The sequence below is a fragment of the Quercus suber genome, unplaced genomic scaffold (assembly GCF_002906115.3).
Source record: "Quercus suber isolate HL8 unplaced genomic scaffold, Cork oak 2.0 scaffold_440, whole genome shotgun sequence".
Classification (NCBI taxonomy): domain Eukaryota; kingdom Viridiplantae; phylum Streptophyta; class Magnoliopsida; order Fagales; family Fagaceae; genus Quercus; species Quercus suber.
The window spans coordinates 134,933-155,981 of record NW_027069891.1 but is presented as its reverse complement, the minus strand read 5'-3'; the positions used below and the strand labels follow the sequence as shown (position 1 = coordinate 155,981).

Here is a 21,049-nt window from a genome sequence, read left to right as displayed (position 1 = left end):
GCATATATATTTTCAATTATAGTTTTCAATAAATACACTTATTCAACGTTTTTTTTATTATATTTATGTTGATGACCATTTTCGCGAAGAAAAAAAAATCCTACAAGCAAAGTCATAAATATTTTATTCTTTTATACATGACCCAAATTTATGCAACTTCAATGGAAATTTGAGCGAGTACGGTTTGGAGGGTAAGATTGAGCTTATTTGGGCTTTTTCATAGACCTAAAGCATGAGTTTTGCTAAGTGAGCTAGAGCCACTTGAAAAATTTAAGGATTCATGAAAAAAGTCACGTATGGGCCATTTTCACACAATAGAACCTTGTCTATCTTGCTCTATATTGCTGAAGTTGCGACTAAAGCTATTTTAGCCCACAAAAGCATGTAGCTAAATTTATTGATTTTTAATGAGGTTTGTCACATTTAGTGATCTCCCTAGGGATAGATTTAGCTTAGAAAGTGCAGCCAATCAAGTTTAGTCAACAAATTTCCTTAGCCATGATTTACCCTCTCCACAAATCCACCTTGACAATCAACCAAATATTTTAATTTATTTAAATCGTACTAAGTGGGCTAGGGTCACTTGAAAAATCTAAGGATTCATGAAAAAGTCACATGCTAGCTACTTTCACACAATGAAACTAAGTCTATCATACTCTATATTGTTGAAGTCATAAGTCACAACTAAACCCATTTTAGCCCAGAAAAGCATGTATCTAAATTTATTGATTTTTTCCAAAGGTTTGTCATATTTAGCAACCTCCCTACAGGTTGACTTAGCTAAAAAAATGCTGCCAATTAGGTTTAATAAACAAATTTTCTTATCCATGACCTGCCCTCTCCACAAATTGACCCCATCAATCGACAAAATATGTTAATTAGACCAAACTCAAGTACTCTTATTAGCATTATAGTTGTTAATTATGCTAAGTTGTATTGTTATAATTAATAACTTATCAAACTCAACATTTTAAAAAATATTTTACTATTTACATCAAACATTGACACATTTCATATGTGCGTTGGGGGGGGGGGGGGGGGGGGTGTAGGCAAACAATTGATCCCTGTCGTGGATGCATTAAAAAATGAATCATGACATGCTGGCACGTCTTAGAGATTTTTGAAACAGAAAAAATTAGGTGGGAGACTTGGACAATTCAATACCAAAGTGAAAAAGTGAAGGCATAGGCATATTGTAGATGAATGGACTTGTCTTTTGACTCTTGGGTACGTGTCTTTATCACACTGCAGACTACTTCTCGACACAATTTTTGTGTTACAATTTTTACTGCATCTCTATTATGATAGACTATAAGTAATATTAGAACCACAAAATAATTCAAAAATTTTACCAACGCAGCCTATAAACCCATATTAATCTATTATTTTATTTTCATTATTCACAACTTATCATGTGACAAATAAAAGTTGCATGACATTTTTCACAAAATATTATGGTCCTGTATATACTGCACGCTGCCAGGCAGCGTTCAACTCGGACAGCAAAAGTTCAACTGGCTTCATCTACAACAATCGCTTTTCACTTTTGGTAAGCTAATAGGTTCTCTTCACAAAAAGCCAAGACAAATTTTTTTTGAAGTAACGCGTAGATCATGCATAATTGGTCACGGGTGTTTTTTTTTTTTTTTTTTAATTCCTTTTTTAAAATTTTATTTTGCTCATTTATTTTTCATGCATACTTTTTAAAAATTTTCAATATTTTAGCTATAATTAATAATTATACTTTCATGAGTTTTTTTTTTTTTTGAGCAAATACTTTCATGAGTTTAAGTACATAAGAGATAGATAATAAAAATAAAAAGATATGCCGACAAAGTAAATTTAACGAGGTATATAAAATATTAAAACCTTAGTATGCCCAAATGTCTTATAATAGTAGTCAAGAATATTTGTGACTGTTCTCTACATGGGGAGGACATCCTCCCATCTACTTGTTATAGGGGTGAATATATACACACACACAATATATATATATATATATCACATTAAAATTTTGGTCAAATTATAAATTACATCTTTTTTAAGTTCGGTAAGTTTTTATTTTGGTCCATATAGTTTCGATTTTTTTTTTTTTTTCATTTCAATCCTTTTAACTTAAATTTATTTCTAATTTGGTCCTTCCATTTACTCTTCTCAAGTGGGCTGCCATTAGATCTTACAAAGCAATGTAGTTTGTTTTGATTTTTTTTTTCAATTTTAAATGAAATTTACTTCAAGTAATTCCTATATATATATATAAGTTATTTTAGAANAGTGTGTATCAATATAGTTTATGTATTAGAGTTAAAATTATATTATATTAAGTTATAATAACATAATAAAATTAATAATTTTTTTTTATTACTTTACTTGAAGCAAACCCAAGAATTAAATAAATATATATTTAACATATAATTAAATACTTAATTCATTGGCTAATTATTTAGTGATTTTTTTTTTTTTTGTTAAAACATAATCGTGAATATTTGTCATTCCCCTTCCCACACAGGTAATTATAGACAGCAATGCTACAGCTTCGGATTATATTAATAATATTGATATTAATCGTAAAAAGCTACACATAAAACCTAAAAACTCCTTGTCGAATAAGTTGTAGTAGGCAAACAGCCATGCCGGTAAACAGCATGCTTATCCTTGTATTTAAAGTATGGAAAATTCTTACTTTTTGTCTTATCAATGTAAATCTTACATTAATTGTAGACTAAACAAATATGCACAATGTTATAAATATTTACAAAAGAGTATACTATATACGTATATTTTACAACGTAAACCTATAATTTAATTACCCTAAGTATTTGTAAGCCAAGAATTTCACAATACTGACGGGTGATAGGAGACAGGAGTATATACCATTAGTTTAAAAGAGAGAACATGAATAATCTTACAAAATGTTTTACAAATTAAAATACAACTTCAAGAAAATGAAGAGAACAATAAAAGTATTGTGTCTCTGGGTTCTGACCTAATCCAAATTATACACAACAACACTTTGCATCACAAATGATTTCATAGGATCGAGTCCCAATTCCTCTATATGTTTTATGTCAAAACATAAAGAATTATATGAATAAAATGGAAGATAAATAATTAAACAGCAATGAAGAAACTACTATTGCTATGGAAGCAACCTCTAATAGAAAATTACACTGCTTCGAGAGAGTAAAAAAAAAAAAAAGTGCACACAATACAATAGAACCAATCGTGCTTGGTCTGCTATCCGGGTTCTTGGGCTTGCAGCAAAAAGAATAAATACTATTGGTTTTTTTTTTCTTCTTGGTTGATAATGAAAGAAATTAAAAATAGAAAGCGATAGTTGGATTGAAGATTTTAATAATAAGGAATTACAGGGGGAGGAGGTGATGCATATGATACTCCTCTAATTGGTGGAAGTGGCGTGTTATCTGGTGGAGGTGATGGAGGTGTTAGGTGAGGAGGTGGGTGTGGTTTTGAAGGGTGAGGACTTGGCACTGAATGGGTTGGTGGTGGCGGTGGTGGTGGTGCTGACACTGGAGTGGGACAACCGCCGGTTGGAGGTGGTGGGGGATTATGCCATATTGGCTCATTTGGTGGAGGTGGAGGGGTTCCATATTGATGCAATGGTGGTGGTGGTGATGGTGATGGTGGGGTGTAAGGTTTATGACTTGGTGCTGGGACTTCAGCTTGTGGTGGTGGTGGTGGTGGCGGTGATGTGTAATGGTAGTGATGACTTGGTGATGGTGGCGGTGGTGGTGGAGTTTGACCGTAGCCATGGCTTGGTGGTGGTGGTGGTGGTGGAGTTAGACCGTAGCTATGGCTTGGTGGTGGTGGTGGTGGTGGAGGTGAAGTGTGACCGTAGTCATGACTTGGTGGTGGTGGTGGTGGTGGTGAAGTGTGACCATAATGATGACTTGGTGATGGGGCTTCAGCTGAATGCTGAGGAGGTGGAGGTGAATGTTTAGGCCCATATGCAACTGGTGGTGGTGGTGGTGAGACAGGTTGATAGGTAGGTGGTTTGACACCAATAGCTGGTGGTTGTGCAGGCACAGTTGATGGAGGTGATGGTGGTGTCAAAGGTGGATAGGTTGGAGGTAAGACAGGAACAGTTGGTGGGTGTGATGGTACATTTGATGAATGTGGTGGTGGTGGTGGGAGGTATGTCCTTGGTGATTCCCTATGAGTAGGAGGTGGTGGTGAGTGGTATGACTTTTTGGGAGGAGATGGTGTGGGTGAAATGTGTGATGGTGGAGGTGGAGGGTGTGATCTATATGTAGGTGAAGACTCTGATGTTGGTGGTGGAGGTGTATGACTAGGACTAACACCTGGCCTTGGTGAATGGCCTCCACCGCCGCCGCCGCATTTGAGCTTTCTACAATCAACAGGGCGAGCAGCTTCTGAAGAACATTCTCGTGAAGAACGTTGATCAATCTTGCCAGGAATGCAATTCTTTTTACCATTGGCTATACCTCTTCCTGATATAGCAGCACAAGCTGGAGCTTCTCCAGTGAAATAATTGAAAGAATAGGTGAAGTTTTGCAACTTAGGCAACTCGCACACGCTCTTTGGTATAACACCGTGAAGCTGTTGTGAGCTACATCAAGTTGCTCCAAGCTCTTCATGTTTCCAATACTTGAAGGCAATGAGCCTTGTAAATGATTGAAGCTCACATCAAACACAGTAAGCTTCCTAAGAAGCCCAATCTCTGGAGGCAAACACCCAGTGAGATTGTCATTCAAGAGAATAATCTCATTGAGTGTTTTTCCCATCTTTCCAATACTGCCTGGTATACACCCACCAAGGTTGTTGTTGGCAAAGACCAACACTGAAACTGGTGAGTTACCAAGATTTTCTGGGATGCCAAATCTGAACCTGTTGTCATTGAGAAAGATAGCATCAAGATCTTTGTCAAAGAGTTGGGAAGGGACAGAGCCTTCAAACTCATTGAAACGAAGGTCCAGGTATTTGAGTGTCGGCAAAGACAAGACAACATTTGGAAACTTTCCACAAAGCGATTGTTACTGATGTCAAGCTCATAAAGGAGTTTCAAGCGGTTGAAAGTCTTGGGTACAACCCCACAAAAACGATTTGAGTTGAGGTGGAAGAAAGCTAGATCTGTGAGGAGGCAAGCTCAGGAGGTAGATAGCCAGCAATGTCAGCATGGTTGAGGTCAATGCCAGCTACAACTCTGTGTGAATCATTGGTGGGAGATTGAGCACAATACACACCTTTGTAGGAACAAACTTTTGAGCCTACCCAGTTGGCTGTGAAGTTTAATGGGTCTGAATAGATGGCTGATTTCCAAGCTTGGAGAGCAATGTAGGCTTGACGGAGACTTGGGTTCTCAAACCTTAGGTTTGGATCTACAGCCACAGCCAAGCCTTGTTCATCATCTTCATCTGTAGCTGAACAGATCTGGCAAAGAAAGGTTGAAGCAAGTAGGAAAGAAGCAAGAAGGAGCTCAAGGAGCTAGGATGAGACATTGGTGTTGGTGGTGTGGCACAATGGCAGAAAATCACATGGAGAAATGCCTTTGTGTCATGAGAGATATGCTGAGAGAGTTTGTTTGGACAGTGTGCCCTGCCCTCCCCACCTTCCCAAGCTTTTCTTTATATAAAAAGCTCAATAGGCCTTTTTTCTATTGCCTTTTTTTTCCTTTACTAGTGTATAGTTCTTAACTTCACCTTGGTGTATATTACAGTTGTTTGCTGGTCTTTGCAATATGAAATGTGAATCTTATAAACACAAATAAAATAAAATAAAAAAATAAAGGAAATGTAATGTGAATAGGATAAGATTTAGGAGGCAAAACAATTGATCCCTGTCGTGGATGCATTAAAAAATGAATCATGACATGCTGGCACGTCTTAGAGATTTTTGAAACAGAAAAAATTAGGTGGGAGACTTGGACAATTCAATACCAAAGTGAAAAAGTGAAGGCATAGGCATATTGTAGATGAATGGACTTGTCTTTTGACTCTTGGGTACGTGTCTTTATCACACTGCAGACTACTTCTCGACACAATTTTTGTGTTACAATTTTTACTGCATCTCTATTATGATAGACTATAAGTAATATTAGAACCACAAAATAATTCAAAAATTTTACCAACGCAGCCTATAAACCCATATTAATCTATTATTTTATTTTCATTATTCACAACTTATCATGTGACAAATAAAAGTTGCATGACATTTTTCACAAAATATTATGGTCCTGTATATACTGCACGCTGCCAGGCAGCGTTCAACTCGGACAGCAAAAGTTCAACTGGCTTCATATATATATATATAAGTTATTTTAGAAAAAAAAAAAAAAATATATATATATATAGCAAAAATGAAACCCATCAAGAACCGATCAAGCAACCAAAATTTGAGAACCACCACAAAGCCCACCATAGCTATGGATATGAACCCCAATCAATCAAGCTCATCTAATCGATGCCTACAGAGTCCAATCAGAAAACCCCCCATCTTTGCCAGTACAATCCTTCAATAAGCTATAAACCCCTGAATCCACTAGTCATCAGTGAATTTGTTTGGCATTTGTGTCAACCTCGACCACCATGGGCTAAACGGCAACAACACCACACTAAAAAACCCTAATTAAAAAAGGCGGCTCCACAATGGGCTAAACGGGCCAAAAAAAATTTCCTGGGGGTATTGCCCCTTTGGCTTGGGCCTATCGGCCCAAGCCTCCGCTCCATGGACTAAGCCTCAGTAAATCTCCCATTAAAAACCACGCAACATTATTTGGGTTGGGTTGGGTCATCAAACCGGATCAAACAAAACTAGGCTCCACAAAGCCTAACAACTCTTCCACTTGGAGACTAGTTCAATCACCAACATCAAACTGCTATCCTTCAAGAAACAATCCCTCATCCCTGCAACTCATCCTCCTGTCCTCAAGCTAGAAGACCAATTGAAGCTGCACACAGCTTCAACTTCTCAATAGTGACTCCCTTAGTCAAAATGTCTGCCGGGTTCTTAGATCTACAAATCTTCTCAAGGATTACCAATTTATCTTCAACAAGGTAACAGATAAAGTGGCATTTTGTTTGTATATGCTTCGACTTTGAATGAAAAGCCGAATTTTTGGCAAGAAAGATTGCACTCTGACTGTTACTGTGTAGAATGTCAATCTCCTGCTTCTTACCCAATTCATCTAAGAAACCATGTAGCCAAATCATCTCCTTTCCAGCTTCAGTTGCTGCAGCATACTCAGCTTCTATAGTAGACAAAGTAACAATCTTTTGTAGATTTGAAGCTCATGATATAGCTGCACCACCCAGAGTAAATACAAACCCAGTAGTACTCTTTCTATTATCAATATCGCCAGCAAAATCAGCATCTACATAACCCTGCAGTTTCAAACTTGCACTTGTGAAGCAAAGACATGTATCTGATGAACCCTTTAGATATCTCAAAATCCACTTGACTGCCTCCCAATGCTGCTTTCCAGGCCTACTCATGAATTTGCTCACAACTCCCATTGCATGTGTAATGTCTGGCCTTGTACACACCATAGTATACATCAAGCTGCCAATAGCTGAGACATAGGGCACCTTGCTTATATGGTCTATTTCTTCTTTTGTTTTCGGTGACTGTTCTTTACTTAATTTGAAATGACTACCCAAGGGTGTGCTCACTGATTTAGTTTCGTTCATGTTGAACATGCTAAGAACTTTCTTCACATACTCTGACTGTGAAAGCTTCAATGTGCCATTAGCCTTGTCTCTAGTGATTCTCATACCAAGGATTTGTTTTGCAGCTCCCAAATCCTTTGTTGCAAACTGTTTTGACAATTGCTTCTTCAAATTATTAATCTCCTCAATGCTAGACCCTACAATGAGCATATCATCCACATACAACAATAAAATGATATAAGAATTGTCAAAGAATTTGACATAGCAACAATGATCAGCTTCATATCTCTTAAACCCAATTCTATGCATAAAACTGTCAAATTTCTTATACTATTGTCTTGGAGCTTGTTTTAGGCCATACAAGCTCTTTCTCAGTTTGCAGACTAGATTCTCTTGTCCCTGAACAATGAACCCTTCTAGTTGAATCATGTAAAGGTCTTCTTCCAAGTCACCATGAAGAAATGCCGTCTTCACATCTAACTGCTCAAGATGTAAATTTTTTGCAGCCACCATTCCCAGCACCAATCTAATTGTTGACATCTTCACAACTTGAGAGAATATCTCTATGTAGTCAATGCCCTCCTTCTGTTGGAACCCTTTAACAACTAATCTAGTCTTGTAACGTTTGCTACCATCATGCTCATTCTTTATTCTGTAAACCCACTTGTTGTGCAAAGCCTTCTTTCCTACTGACAATTTAGTCAGTTCCCATGTCTGATTCTCCAACAAGGAATCCATCTCATCTTTCATGGCTAACTCCCATTTGCTTGAATTCTCATCTTGCAAGGCTTCTTTATAACACTCTGGCTCACCACCATTAGTCAATAGGAGATAATTTAAAACGGGTGAATAACGCTGTGGAGGTCTAATGTTCCTAGAAGATCTGCGAACTTCAGCTACAGGTGTACTCTAATCTACTTGTGAATCTACATTCTCCTTATCATCTTCACCCCTTTTATAAACAGTACTTTCAGTCAATTCATCTAAGTTGACAAACTTAGATTTCTTTTGATCTATCTCTGTAACACCTGACACTACAGTTGACCTGTCCTTATAGATAACCTATTCATTAAATATCACATTTCTACTTCTGATGATTTTCCTATTTTATTCATCCCAAAACCTATAGCCAAATTTTTCATCACCATAGCCAATGAAAAAAAATATTTTAGGTTTTGCATCAAGTTTACTACGAGCATCAGAATCAATATGAATATAAGAAACATAACCAAAAACTTTTAAATGTGAAAACTTTACCTCTTTACCGCTCCAAACCTCCTCAGGAAGTCTGAACTCCATGGGAGCTGATGGCCCTCGGTTTATTAGGTAAGCTGCAGTGCTAACAACATCAGCCCAGAAAGTTTTTGGTAGTCCAGCATGCAACCTCATACTCCTAGCACGCTCATTGAGAGTTCTGTTCATGCGCTCAACCACACCATTCTGCTGTGATGTCCCAGGAATGGTCTTTTCCATCCTAATTCCCTGTGCAGCACAATACTCACTGAACCCTCCATCTATGTACTCTCCTCCATTATCAGAGCTCAAACATTTTAGTTTTAAACATGTTTCTGTCTCAACCATGGCCTTCCACTTCTTTTCAAATACATCAAATTTATTTTTCAGAAAATAAACTCATACCTTTCTGCTTGAGTCATCAATGAAAGTGATGTAGTACCTTGAGCCTCCAAGGGATGCAACCGGAGAAGGCCCCCGCAAATCAATGTGTACTAACTCCAATTTTTCAGCCTTCGGTGTCTTGCCAGTTTTCAAGAAGCTCACATTTTTCTGCTTTCCTAAGATGCAGCTTTCATACATGTCAAAATCAATGGACTTTAATTCTGGTAGTTTTCCTTTTAACAGCAGCACCTTCATCCCTTTCTTACTCATGTGACCAAGTCTGCGGTGCCATAGGCTTGTATCAGTACTTGCATCAACAACTGCAATTGTGTCTCTTGGACTTGAGGTCATATATAGAGTACCAATCTTCTTTCCATGAGCCAATACTTTACCTCCCTTTGTAACCTTCCAAGTACCACCAACAAATAGTATTGCATACCCTTCATCATCAAGTTGTCCAATAGAAATCAGGTTCCTCCTTAGGTCAGGAATATGTCGAACCTTCTCCAGTAACGAAACAGACCCATTGGACAACAATATCTGGACATCTCCCATACCCACAACATCCAAGGCTGAACCATCAGCCAAATACACCTTACCAAAATCACCAGCAACATAATTTTGTATGATTTCTCGGTGTGGTGTGGTATAAAACGAAGCTTCTGAGTCCAAAACCCAATCATTAAGTGGACTGTCTACTGCAAGAAGTAATGCATCCTGTACCTCTTTTGTTACAGCATTAGCAGAATCATCTTCATTCTTCTTCTTAGGACTTTTACATTGGTTCCTAAAGTGACCTATTTTCCCACAATTTTAGCATTGTACGTGTTGGCTTGATCTAGATTTACTTCTGTTCTGATTAGTATTTCTGGATTTTGATCTGCCCCGATTTGAATTTCTGTTATTACCTCTACCTCTTGTCTCAAGGTTTAGGGCAGAACCAGATCCTGAGGTTTCACCTGCATCTCTTCTACGAATCTCCTCAGCCAGAATCAAATCTCGAATATCATTATACTTGAACTTTTTCTTTCCCGTAGAATTACTTACTACCATCCTCATTGCCTCCCAACTGTTTAACAAATAAGCCAAGACGATCAGAGCACGAATCTCATCATCAAAATCAATTTCTACAGACGACAATTGATTTGTGATAGCGTTAAATTCATTTAGATGTTGTGCTACTGATGCATTCTCTGCCATCTTCAAATTGAACAGTTTCTTCATCAGATGCACCTTGTTGTTTGCTAACGCCTTTTCATACATACCAGACAAAGCCTTCATCAAATCCGCTGTGGTCTTCTCCTTTACAACATTGTGTGCAACAGACATAGACAGAGTTAACTCCCAGTACCTGTCTGTCAAGAAGAGCCCATTCATCAGCTTTCATCGCCTCAGGTTTTGTCCCCAAAAGAGGCAGGTGCAATTTCCTCCCATAGAGATAATCTTCAATTTGCATCCTCCAATACGCAAAGTCTGTGCCATCAAACTTTTCTATTCCAGACGTCTTTCCTACTTTCTCTGTCATTACTCCCACTCAAACCTAACCCTAGGCTCTAATACCAGTTGTTGGGGGGATAAATACCTTGGGAAGATTCCTTGAGTAATGAATATAACATATAGAGACACACTTTAACCCAAAAGGCCTAAACCCAATGGGTATGTGCTCAACTATGTTATATTAACCACTTATACTTCTCATCTTTATTCAATGTGGAACTTCACTCACACGTGTAACTTAACATATGGATAGTCATCCTCCCATGTTGTTCTCCTCCACATCCACTTCAAAGTCAACCTTATTGGTTAAAACAACTTTGATCCAATATACTATAAATTTGAGATATGACACAACTTGTTACGTGATGGTGTTGGTGATTCTATATCACTAGCATCACACTGGTAAGGCAGGTTATACCATATGAAGTTGTGTGTGTCTATTAAAAAATGATGAAACTCGAAGAACTTAATTAAAAAAAAAATTGAAACAACAAAAAAGAAAATGAATATGATAAATTTAGAGGATGCAATTTATAGTTTAGTCTAAATTGCAAAGGGGGAAAATTTTTTGAATGGAAGTAATAGGTTTCCTTATGCAAAATGTCCTTTTACATCAAACCATGTAGCTAGTTGATTATAACTTTACCAAAGAAAGTTTATTACTCATGCTCCATAGACACCATTACAAGCAAAAACAAAGTTCAACAATGTACTTCTTAAATCAATGTCCACAATTTTAATATCTTTTTTTTTTTTTTTTTAATTAGAAACTTTGGATATACAACCGACAATTTTTAAATCTCTGAAAATTTCTACCTTTTTTATTTGATAAACAACAAAATAAAATGATGTGATAGACAAATAAAGTGGAACCCAAGGAGTGTCACAATCACATTGCTAATAGGATTAAGATTTAAGAAAGAAATCAGCCACACAAGTTGTATATTTTCAACATCATAATAAACATAGAATTGTTAGCAAAAAGAAGATATACATCATAGGTAGAATTTAGAAGTTAATCGTGGGTTCAAAAGAAAGAAGTTAATAATTAAGAAGAAGGTACAGTCGGTGAAGAATAGGTAAGAAATATATATATTATAACATTTGGATAGGACTGTGGGCCTGAGATCTGATACATTTGACCTTTCTTAAGTTTTAACATGTAGTAAATTTCTCATCCCATGCAATTAAAATTTTAAAACTTGTACAAATAGAGAAAGAAAGTGTTTTTTTATTTTTATTTTTTTATTAATATTTTATTGCTCCAATGTTGCCAGAAAGACATGGGTCCCACTTATACTCTGTCAGCACGATCTCCCAAGAGGCCAAAGACCCTTTCAAAATAAGAATCTTTTTTTACAAATTGGAAAAAAGGAAAAAAAAAATTCCAACCCGAAACGCGGAGTGGTACGAATATAATTATGCTAAATAAATAATCAAGTACTCCATAATAATAATTATTTATCGTCCTACCTGTTACTATTAACAATCATAGTTGGATGAGGGAGACAAGAGTCGCCATTCTTTTGTTTTTTGATGAACAGTCCCCTATTCTTTGTTTGATTATTGATGAAAGTGAAGCCAGAGGAGCAATATTATTTCTCTATAGATTTAAAGAGCTTACTTAAACTCCAAAACACCAAAAGTCATCTTCAACTCCCTTCTCTTTCAATGCAGGCTGCTTATAGTTTTAGCATTTTTTATTTTTTGGAAAATGTTAATCAATAACTTAAGGGCATTGATTTATGAGCTATTTTTAAAAATATTTTATTGAAAAAAATAATGAAATAATAAATGTTGTTGGTAATTTTTTATATTTTTTATAAAAGTGATGTTAAAACTTTCCTATTATAATTTATTAACAATTATTTTGAGGGCATCTGTTAACATGACCTCCTCTTCTTCTTCTTCTTCTTCTTCTTCTTTTTTCTTTTTAAACTCTGTTCTTTCTTTTTTATACTTTCAGTTATTTATTTATTTATAATTGTCAAGTTGATTTGTGAGGTTAATCAAAATAAGAATTGACAAAAACACCGCGTGTTTAATAAATATGGAGAAGAAATGAGGGTTTAGCTCAAAATTAACGATACATGTTGAGTAAAGGTTAGAGGTGTGTCACAAGAAAAGAAAAAAAAGTCCAAAGATGCTAACCAACAAAAATAAAGAAAACTATGAATAATGCCTTTAGCCTTTATTTTTTTTGACAAAAGTGGTAGAATGGATAATTTAAGAGAGAGAGAGAGCTATGAAATTTTGAATGAAAGAAGTACGGTGGTTGAGATAGGAATAAATGTTGTTGTTAATGCAACACTTAAATGGTGGGGTTTTGCAAACATCCCTAAGATCCAATTTTACTTATGGATCGAATTGATGTGTTGCTAAACAAGAGGTAAGCATTGGATCTATTTTTGATTGGGCAATGAGGTGGGCTGGTTCAGTCGCCATTAAGGAAATTCGTTGATTAAACCTAATTAACTGAGCTCTCTAAGCTAAGTCAACACTTTGGGAATTTTGCTAAATGTGACATTGAGAAATGCATACAATTATTGATATTTGCGTGACAATGGCCAACAAATGATTTCTCTTATGGGTCCTCAGGTTTTGCTAATGACTCCAACTCACTTGGCAAAAATTATGCTTTAGGTCTATTAAAAATCCAAGATAGGGACAATCTTACCCTCCAAATCACTCTCCTAAATTTTCATTTAAATTGCGTGGGCTTCAACTATGCATGGAAGAATAAAAAAGTCACCCAATATTTGATATAGACCCAAAGAGAGCCGGACTTTGCTTGCATTGAGCTTGTGGGATTTTTTTTTTTTTTTTAAATAATAAAAAAAGACAAAGTTTAGCTACAAAATTGATTGTAACCTAAAACTACAATCTTACTCAATATATTTTTATTAGAGGTGAATTTTGACAAACCTACCATTGTATTACATCTTCTTCTTATATCCTCTATGATTGCAAAAATTCTAGAAAATTAAAGATAAATAGCTATGTAATCAATAAATTGTTTAAATTACAAGTTTTTATAGTTTAAAATTATCTATAAAATATATTATTATAGATCATATAATAAAAAATATTTGATTGATACAAAATTTGACATGTGTATTAAGAGCGTAAAGAATATGTAACTCAACAATTAGATTTTCAAATATGTAGTAATGTTTATTTTATTGCACAAGATTATAACCTTAGGTTACAATCAATTTTATAGTTAAACTTTGGAAAAAAAAAAATAGCCACCAACAATAATTTATTTGTTTATTTATGATTTACAGATTTATTTATTTATTTATTTATTTTTAAGAAGGTTATGATTTACAGATTTTAGCAACATTCTCATTATTCATACGATAAAAATCTCTCAAAAATTTATAAACTAACTATGACAGAAATATTAAGTATAACAGATAAGTAGAATATAAGATATTAGGGGACCTACTGTGCTGATGAAATATATTTTTCTTGAGGCTTATTCATTCCCTCGTATTAAGGGGCGATAACATACAAAACATGCTACTGGGAATCGATGGGTTTTAAACTTAAAAAAAGAGAGAGAGTCTTTGTTCATTTACATAAAAAGTTATATACCTGTTTGACATTGTTTAAAGTAAACTTCAAAGGTAGAACTTTGATTATAGAGCTTTTGCAATATTGACTAAAAAAGTTCTTCAACTTTTTAAGTGTTTGACAATTACAATGAATGGTGCTAAATTCTGGATTTGTAAAGGATTTTTCTATAATAGCTAAGTAAAACTGAATGAAATCATGTAAATGGAAACACAAACTGAAAATCTCAAACAAAAAATGATCCCCGGTATCAATAATTTGCTACTTTGATACAAATGTATAACTCTTCTTGGGCAAGCCAGGAGACAGACCAGATCCAGTCATTTTGCTAATCCATTATTGCTAAAGATGCCTATTCATCTTGCAACTGATGTCAATAATTTCTGTGCTTCTTCATCTCTATAAAATAAACAACTCAAACCTTATACATCTAATCCCAGAAGCATTCTTACCAAACAAATCCATCTGGAGGTGCTTCTTCTGGAATCTGGGGGAAAAGATATGCAAACAAAATCAGTAGTCTATTAACCTACCAAAAAGTCTTCAAATCAATGCTTTGAACTGCAAAACTATCAATTCAACATTACCTTTACAGGTAGCAAAAACAGTTTTTGTAATTACTTTGCATATTGAATTCTTAGCTATTACGATATATATATTGTGTGAAGGATTGTTGTTTATCGTTATAATTGTCAGAACCAAATTCTCAAATGCATTGCCGCACATGCAGAATAAGACCATCCATCAATTCCTAACACTTCCAAAACCATTATGTAATTTCAAGTCATGCTTACAGTATACAACACAAATTGAAGCCTTTTTTTACCTCTCCGGGATTCCATTTCTCTTTTAACCAAATACTCGAATCCCCAGAAGCATTCTCCATTTGCAAGTTATTTCTGCAGAATTCAAAAGTGAATCCAAAAAAAAAAAAAAAAAGAGCAAACGGCATTTTTTTTAACTTGAAGATGACAAATTATTAACTTTCAAGTTTCATTGTTTTTTGGTGAACCTCTGTTTGTTGTTTGTGACCGAAGGTTCAGTAAAAGATGAAACATTATTATATTTGGTTTTACTTATAAAAAAAAAAAACTATTAACTTCCAGTCCAGCTGCAAATTCTATACAGATTTTATTTAAGTTATAGATGCCTAAAGACGATGATAAATGTTACAAAACTTTGATTCCCCACCCCTCCCACAGCAAAAGTTGGCTCCAAACCTATTTGAAGCTATCATTTCCAACCTAATACGTAATGATTTATAAAACTATTCATGTGTATTATTTAAATAAGTCACATGACTCATTAAAAAAATCTTGTGACTAAAAACTACACATGGAGCAAGATAGCTCCAAACATGTTTGGAGCCAAATTTTTTCCTTTCTTGATAAGGTAATTTTGATGGCAAAAATGGCCTTACATGAAGCAACAGTCAAAAACAGTTTGAAGCCGGTCCAGGTATGTTGTTTGGACTCAAGCCCATGATGACTAAAATCATAATAAAAAAAGAGGCAAAGAAGTAAAATTTGATATTTTCAAATCACTCAGCTAATCTAACAGAAATAATTCAGAAAGAAAGAAACAAAAAATGTCTGACCAATCCTAGTTACTTAACACAAATAAGTGAAATTTGATAATTGGAATGGAACTCAGAAATTTTTATTTAATTAGACTTCTTTCAATTGGCTTACAATATATAAGTAGTTTTGTTTTGGGTAAGTAATAACAAATATAAGAAGTTTTTCCACAAACTTACCCCAATTGAACATTTGTGATTGCTGGTCCACCTGTATTAAAGTTGGGCCCATTTGGAAAGATGGGTGAATTGTTACTAGTTGAAATGGATATTTGTGCAGGTGCCACTGGAGGAAAAAATGAGTTACTTCCACCAATTATGTTACCACCATTGCTGAAGCCTGCTGTGTTGGATGTAATGGAACTTCCAGGTGTCTGGGTAGGATTTTGGAAGCTAAATGCACCTACCAAACGACATCATAAGAAACAACACAAAAACAACTAAGCGAGAAATGGAGGAAAGAAAACCTTCAATAATTGTACCTTCACTTTTATATGGAAAATTGTTTGTCCCAAATGCACTTGACATCGGACTGGAATTTGGGAAGGCATTTGGTTGTGCAAAAGCATTGTTAGATGGTGTAGAGGGCCTGAGAAAATGTGCTTAAGATATTTTTAAGAGCCCAACAACAATGAAAGAAACAGTATATCCCGAAATCTGTGTGCCCTTCAGTAATATTAGTAATAGAAGTTGTTTTATAATCAACAAAAACTATTGATATTTGAGGCAACTAAGTAAAGATTTTGATGAGTGATTCTTACATTATTCCGAGACCCCCAATTTGTGATGCACCTAGTTGACTAAAACTTGTGACCAAAGGAGGGGCACTATTTTGAGCAGTTCCTGGGAATGCATTTGGTCTGGCCCCAGAAAATGGGCTTTGGCTGGCAAGAGTAGAGTTTGGTGGAACTGCATTTGGCTTTCGAAGGAAATTATCAAATTCAACTAACTTGGAATTGACTAAATTCCTCTCTCTCTCAACCTGTAGAGAAGTGTTTAATCATTTGTTCAGCAAAGATACCAATGCTTCCAGTTGTTAATTTATCAATATGTACTACAACATGAAACTTTCAAACTTTCCAAAATATATATATATATATATATTATTATTATTATTATTTTTAAAAAGAGAGAATTTAACAAACATATGAAAGCAAGGAATTTTCACATGGAGCACAACCACAGTACTCATTACAAAAACAATCTTCTTTTGCAAAATTGCACCATGTAAATAAACTCCCTCCTATACATTTGGGGAGAAAAAAACATTTCCAGGAGGAGAATTATTTGCCTCAGAATGCTTGTATGCTCTCCCAGAATTGCACTTGTACATTTAGTGTTTTGCGCTTTTCTTAAATGGTACAAAGTTCAAAATGAGAATATTTAGGAAAGTAGAACATGTTTGAACTTTTACTTTAATTTCACTACCAATTGATTTTCCTCTGAATAGGAAAAACCAGGTCGGAGGGAGAGGGGAGAGGGGAGAGGGGGGACTTGTGAGTGCATAAAATTTCCTATCCTTAATTTGCATACTCTCAAATCAAGAACTATAGTTTTGGGATCAAAATTGACAAAGGGGAGACCCTTGATTTAGGACAACCCATCAATAAGAGGTACAGTTGAGATATTCTCAAGTAATTTGCTGAGTCTAACTGTAGACATTTTAAAGTTTTTGTTTGTGTTAACATCAAATATGATAGTGCAAATCTCTATAGAACTACAACTAACCTCAATGGGAGTAAAATATCAGTTCTTACGTATTTGCCCTCAAACTATTCAGTCTAAGACAGTTAGTCACTACACTAGTCAAAGATTTATAAGGCTTAAATTTGCATCTCTATAAGATGTTAACAAAGAAAAAACAAGGCAATGTCCTTCATTTTTTAAACTTTACAAAAACAAAAGATTAAGGATATCTTAGTAAACTTGACGGTATAATAAAAAAGGAAAAGCTGAACTAATATATTCCCAACTTCCCAGGTTTCAGTAACTTAACAAACTTAGCATATCCCCATCACTTAATATTAAGCAATTGAAAGAAGCATACACACGGCGAATTTTCATTGATTCAACAAACATAAAAGTTAGCATTCTGAGAATGTTTTTTTTTTTTTTGATAGGTCATTCTGAGAATGTTTATAAGCATGCAATTGCAGAAGAGTCAAATATGGTATGCCAGGTTTCTCACTATTGACTGCAAGCTCACTCCACGCCTATTATCATCATATGCTGCTGCCCGCAACTCTTCATAACTAATATCCCCAACAATTTCACTAGGCAAACTGCAAACAGAAGAATTCAAAATCAGGCCACAGTTCAATTTTCATCCTCATCAAGAAAGGATACTGGAGTTGTTAGAAGTTCAATGTTTATACATTAAAAAAAAAGACTGAAAAAAAAAAAAAAATCATTTTTTTATATATATAAATAAGTCATTCTATGAGAAATTTATGACCAATATTTTTATTTTTATTTTTCCTTGAGATAATGTATATAGTACAAAAAATTTAAATAGTGAGAAAATCTGGAATCATCTATACCACCACCAAACCATTTTAGATGAACCATGATGACAACAAATACTTCCACCAAGGGTTACTGGTTTTACCACAAATCACATCCGCCAACTCTTTTACAACATTTCATTTCTTAAAAAATTTTATTGTGAGTGCAAAGTGTGAAAGCCATTAAAGAAATGTTGCAGTTCAGCACTCTGGTTAGTTCCCAGTTCCCATAACCCAAAACTATTAAGAAACTGATAGTAGTTCTTCAAAATTCCTGAGAATATCCACATATAAATTCATATAGGACTTTCTCTTTCAGAAACTCATTAACAATGGTTCCGTATTAAATTCAAATAACAAATAATTGATGGCAGCAATGGTTGGGAGACATACTTTCTGGAATGACCATAGCATGTGAGCTTCCAAAGTGGTCTTTCGTTATTTAAATCTTCAGCAATTTGGCGCTTGCAAGTCTCAGGGTCTGTGCACCTACAAGCGCACAATTCAAATAAGGTCAAGTAATGTTTAAGTCATGAAGAAGAGTACACTGCAAACATATCCTGGAAGCAGAACCAACTTATAAAAAAAAAAAAAAAAGTATACTGCAAAGCTATAAACTGCAAACAGAGAGAAGCATAACTCATAGACAAGACTTACTTATGATTTGCAGATTGAGCTGAATTATCAGATTGCCGCAATGCACCACCGGGTGTCGTGGAGGTGGAACGAGTCCATGTGTTTTGAAATGGCTGATACACAAGTAAAATTTTATCAACAAGAATAAAATGACCAAAAAAAAAATTTTATCAATAACAAAAGATAAACTAGAACCATAATGCCATTTTAAACCGCACTTTTTTTAAACTCCACTTTTTCCTAGGTACCATCTTTTTCAATCAACTCTGTTTTCAAAAAGCTGAAAAGTATGCTATACCATACCAAACGGGCACTAAGTCAATAAATTTGATAAGAAAATAATGTCAATCCTACAATAAGTAAAATTCTTAAAAACTTAGATGCCCAAGTAACAACATTGAAGAACTTTCTTCTTTTTTTTTTTTCTTTTTTTTTTTTTAATGAATAGTTTGAGATATAAGAAGAGAAAGAACCTTGGGTTGGTTCTGTTTGGATGCAAAATCTGCGCCCCCTCTTGACTGAGAAGTGTTCTGGACACCAAAACCAAAAGGGTTCGAGTTTTGTTGTTGATTTGAGCCAAAGACAACAGATTTTGGTTGTTGTTGATGTTGTTGTTGATTCCCATGAAGATATCTACAAGACTCGCCATACCGACAGCTGAAATAGAATTTTTGAAAAATCAAATGAGGCAAGTAACACAAGAAGCAAAATCTCTACACAGCAAGTGGAGAATTGATGCCATGTAATAGAAAAATGCAAAACTAATAGCATAATAAAATAAACTCCCCCCCCCCCCCCCCCTTTTACAGGCACAAAGTGATCTCGAGCTTGGGGCTTCACAACTACCCATTGTATTGTATTGTTTATATTGTCGTCATCATTTTGTATATACTTCTTTTCTATAATCAAATTATTCTTAATAACAAGTGCCCTTCTACCATAAACACAACAGGTCGCGGGTTCGAGTCTGGGAATTAGACTCTGCAAAAACAAATTGTGGGTAAGGCTGCCTACCTTGACCTCTTCCAAACCCCGCATTCTAATTCCAATTAAGATTAATAATTGTGATAACTAGTGATACAAATTTTAAGTGTAACAAGAACTAAAAGGACAGGGAAATTGTTGTGATGTTAATATTGGTGAAAGAAAGAAACAAGTCAAGAAAATCTGAAGAAACCCACATGACTGTAAAGAAAAAAGAAAGAGGAAAATTCCTTGATTGATGTGAAAGAAAGAGATTCAAATTATAATATAGAAAGCAAGCAGTAAAAGTAAGTATGAAATTGAATATACGATTGTTAAAGTGAAGTAAAGAAAACCCAAAGAAGAAGAAGACTTACTTGCCACGCTGAAAGTTTCTGCAGAGTTCTTTCTTATACATCTTCTCTTCTTCTATGAATTGTTGTGGAGAGACTAACACAATACAGAGAGAAAGAGAGAGAGAGTTGAAAGTGGGAGTGAGTGAGGGTAATAATTAATTTAGAGGGAATTTGGATTCGTTATATGTACGCAGTGTTTCTAATTTCTAATTACACCTAATTCGTAATTAATCAAAATAATTCTATAGATTTTTTTTTGGATATAAAATTAGGGGTTATTGCCCCCATTAGAAAAATAATTTTTAGATGTTTGTAGAGAGAATTGAAAAAAAAAATAGTGGGAGAATTTTTTTTTTTTTTTTTAAGATAGTTTCATTCTATGGTAGAAAGTAGATACCAATCAATTTTTGATATAAACGAAAATTGAACCCAAGATCTCTTATTTAATCATAAAAATTTTACTAGTTGAGATAACTGAAACTCACAAGCAAACTAACTTAAGATCACATGATTTAGGTGATTTTTCATTCCATAACAGCTAATGAAATTTATTTTTAAAGGTTTATTTTATGGATATAAAAATCTTAGAAAATTATTAAAAGGAGTTGAAATTTTTACAATTTGCCCAAATTCAAGATATTTTTGCGTTTTAAACTTTTTATTTTATTTTCTCTA

General features: G+C 34.7%; 2 protein-coding genes and 1 non-coding gene across 4 annotated transcripts; 1 reads left to right on the top strand and 2 right to left on the bottom strand.

Moving 5' to 3' along the window:
• Positions 1-2,876: 2,876 nt before the first annotated feature.
• Positions 2,877-9,068, bottom strand: LOC111996972 (leucine-rich repeat extensin-like protein 2). The gene is given in 9 exon segments (XM_024029009.2): positions 2,877-4,577; positions 4,580-5,005; positions 5,008-5,124; positions 5,127-5,466; positions 7,017-7,228; positions 7,316-7,737; positions 8,128-8,447; positions 8,565-8,708; positions 8,904-9,068. Coding segments are annotated over 9 exon segments (3,372 nt in total). The 3' UTR covers positions 2,877-3,351.
• Positions 9,069-14,565: 5,497 nt separating this feature from the next.
• On the bottom strand, positions 14,566-20,556 carry LOC111996977 (zinc finger CCCH domain-containing protein 16). 2 transcript variants are annotated; one of them, XM_024029015.2, is made up of 10 exons: positions 20,396-20,554; positions 19,529-19,712; positions 19,077-19,168; positions 18,813-18,908; positions 18,104-18,197; positions 16,677-16,897; positions 16,398-16,504; positions 16,096-16,318; positions 15,166-15,238; positions 14,566-14,826 (listed from the first exon to the last, which is right to left on the bottom strand). In XM_024029015.2, the coding sequence occupies exons 1-10, from the start codon at positions 20,434-20,436 to the stop codon at positions 14,788-14,790; spliced, it is 1,170 nt and encodes a 389-aa protein (XP_023884783.1). In that variant the 5' UTR covers positions 20,437-20,554; the 3' UTR covers positions 14,566-14,787. The 2 variants fall into 2 exon arrangements, with proteins under 2 accessions (XP_023884783.1, XP_023884784.1); XM_024029016.2 differs by lacking the exon at positions 15,166-15,238 and having other exon boundaries at positions 20,396-20,556.
• LOC111996983 (small nucleolar RNA snoR74) lies at positions 15,275-15,399 on the top strand. Its single transcript, XR_002881302.1, has one exon. It is a non-coding gene; the product is annotated as a small nucleolar RNA snoR74 (small nucleolar RNA).
• Positions 20,557-21,049: the final 493 nt, after the last annotated feature.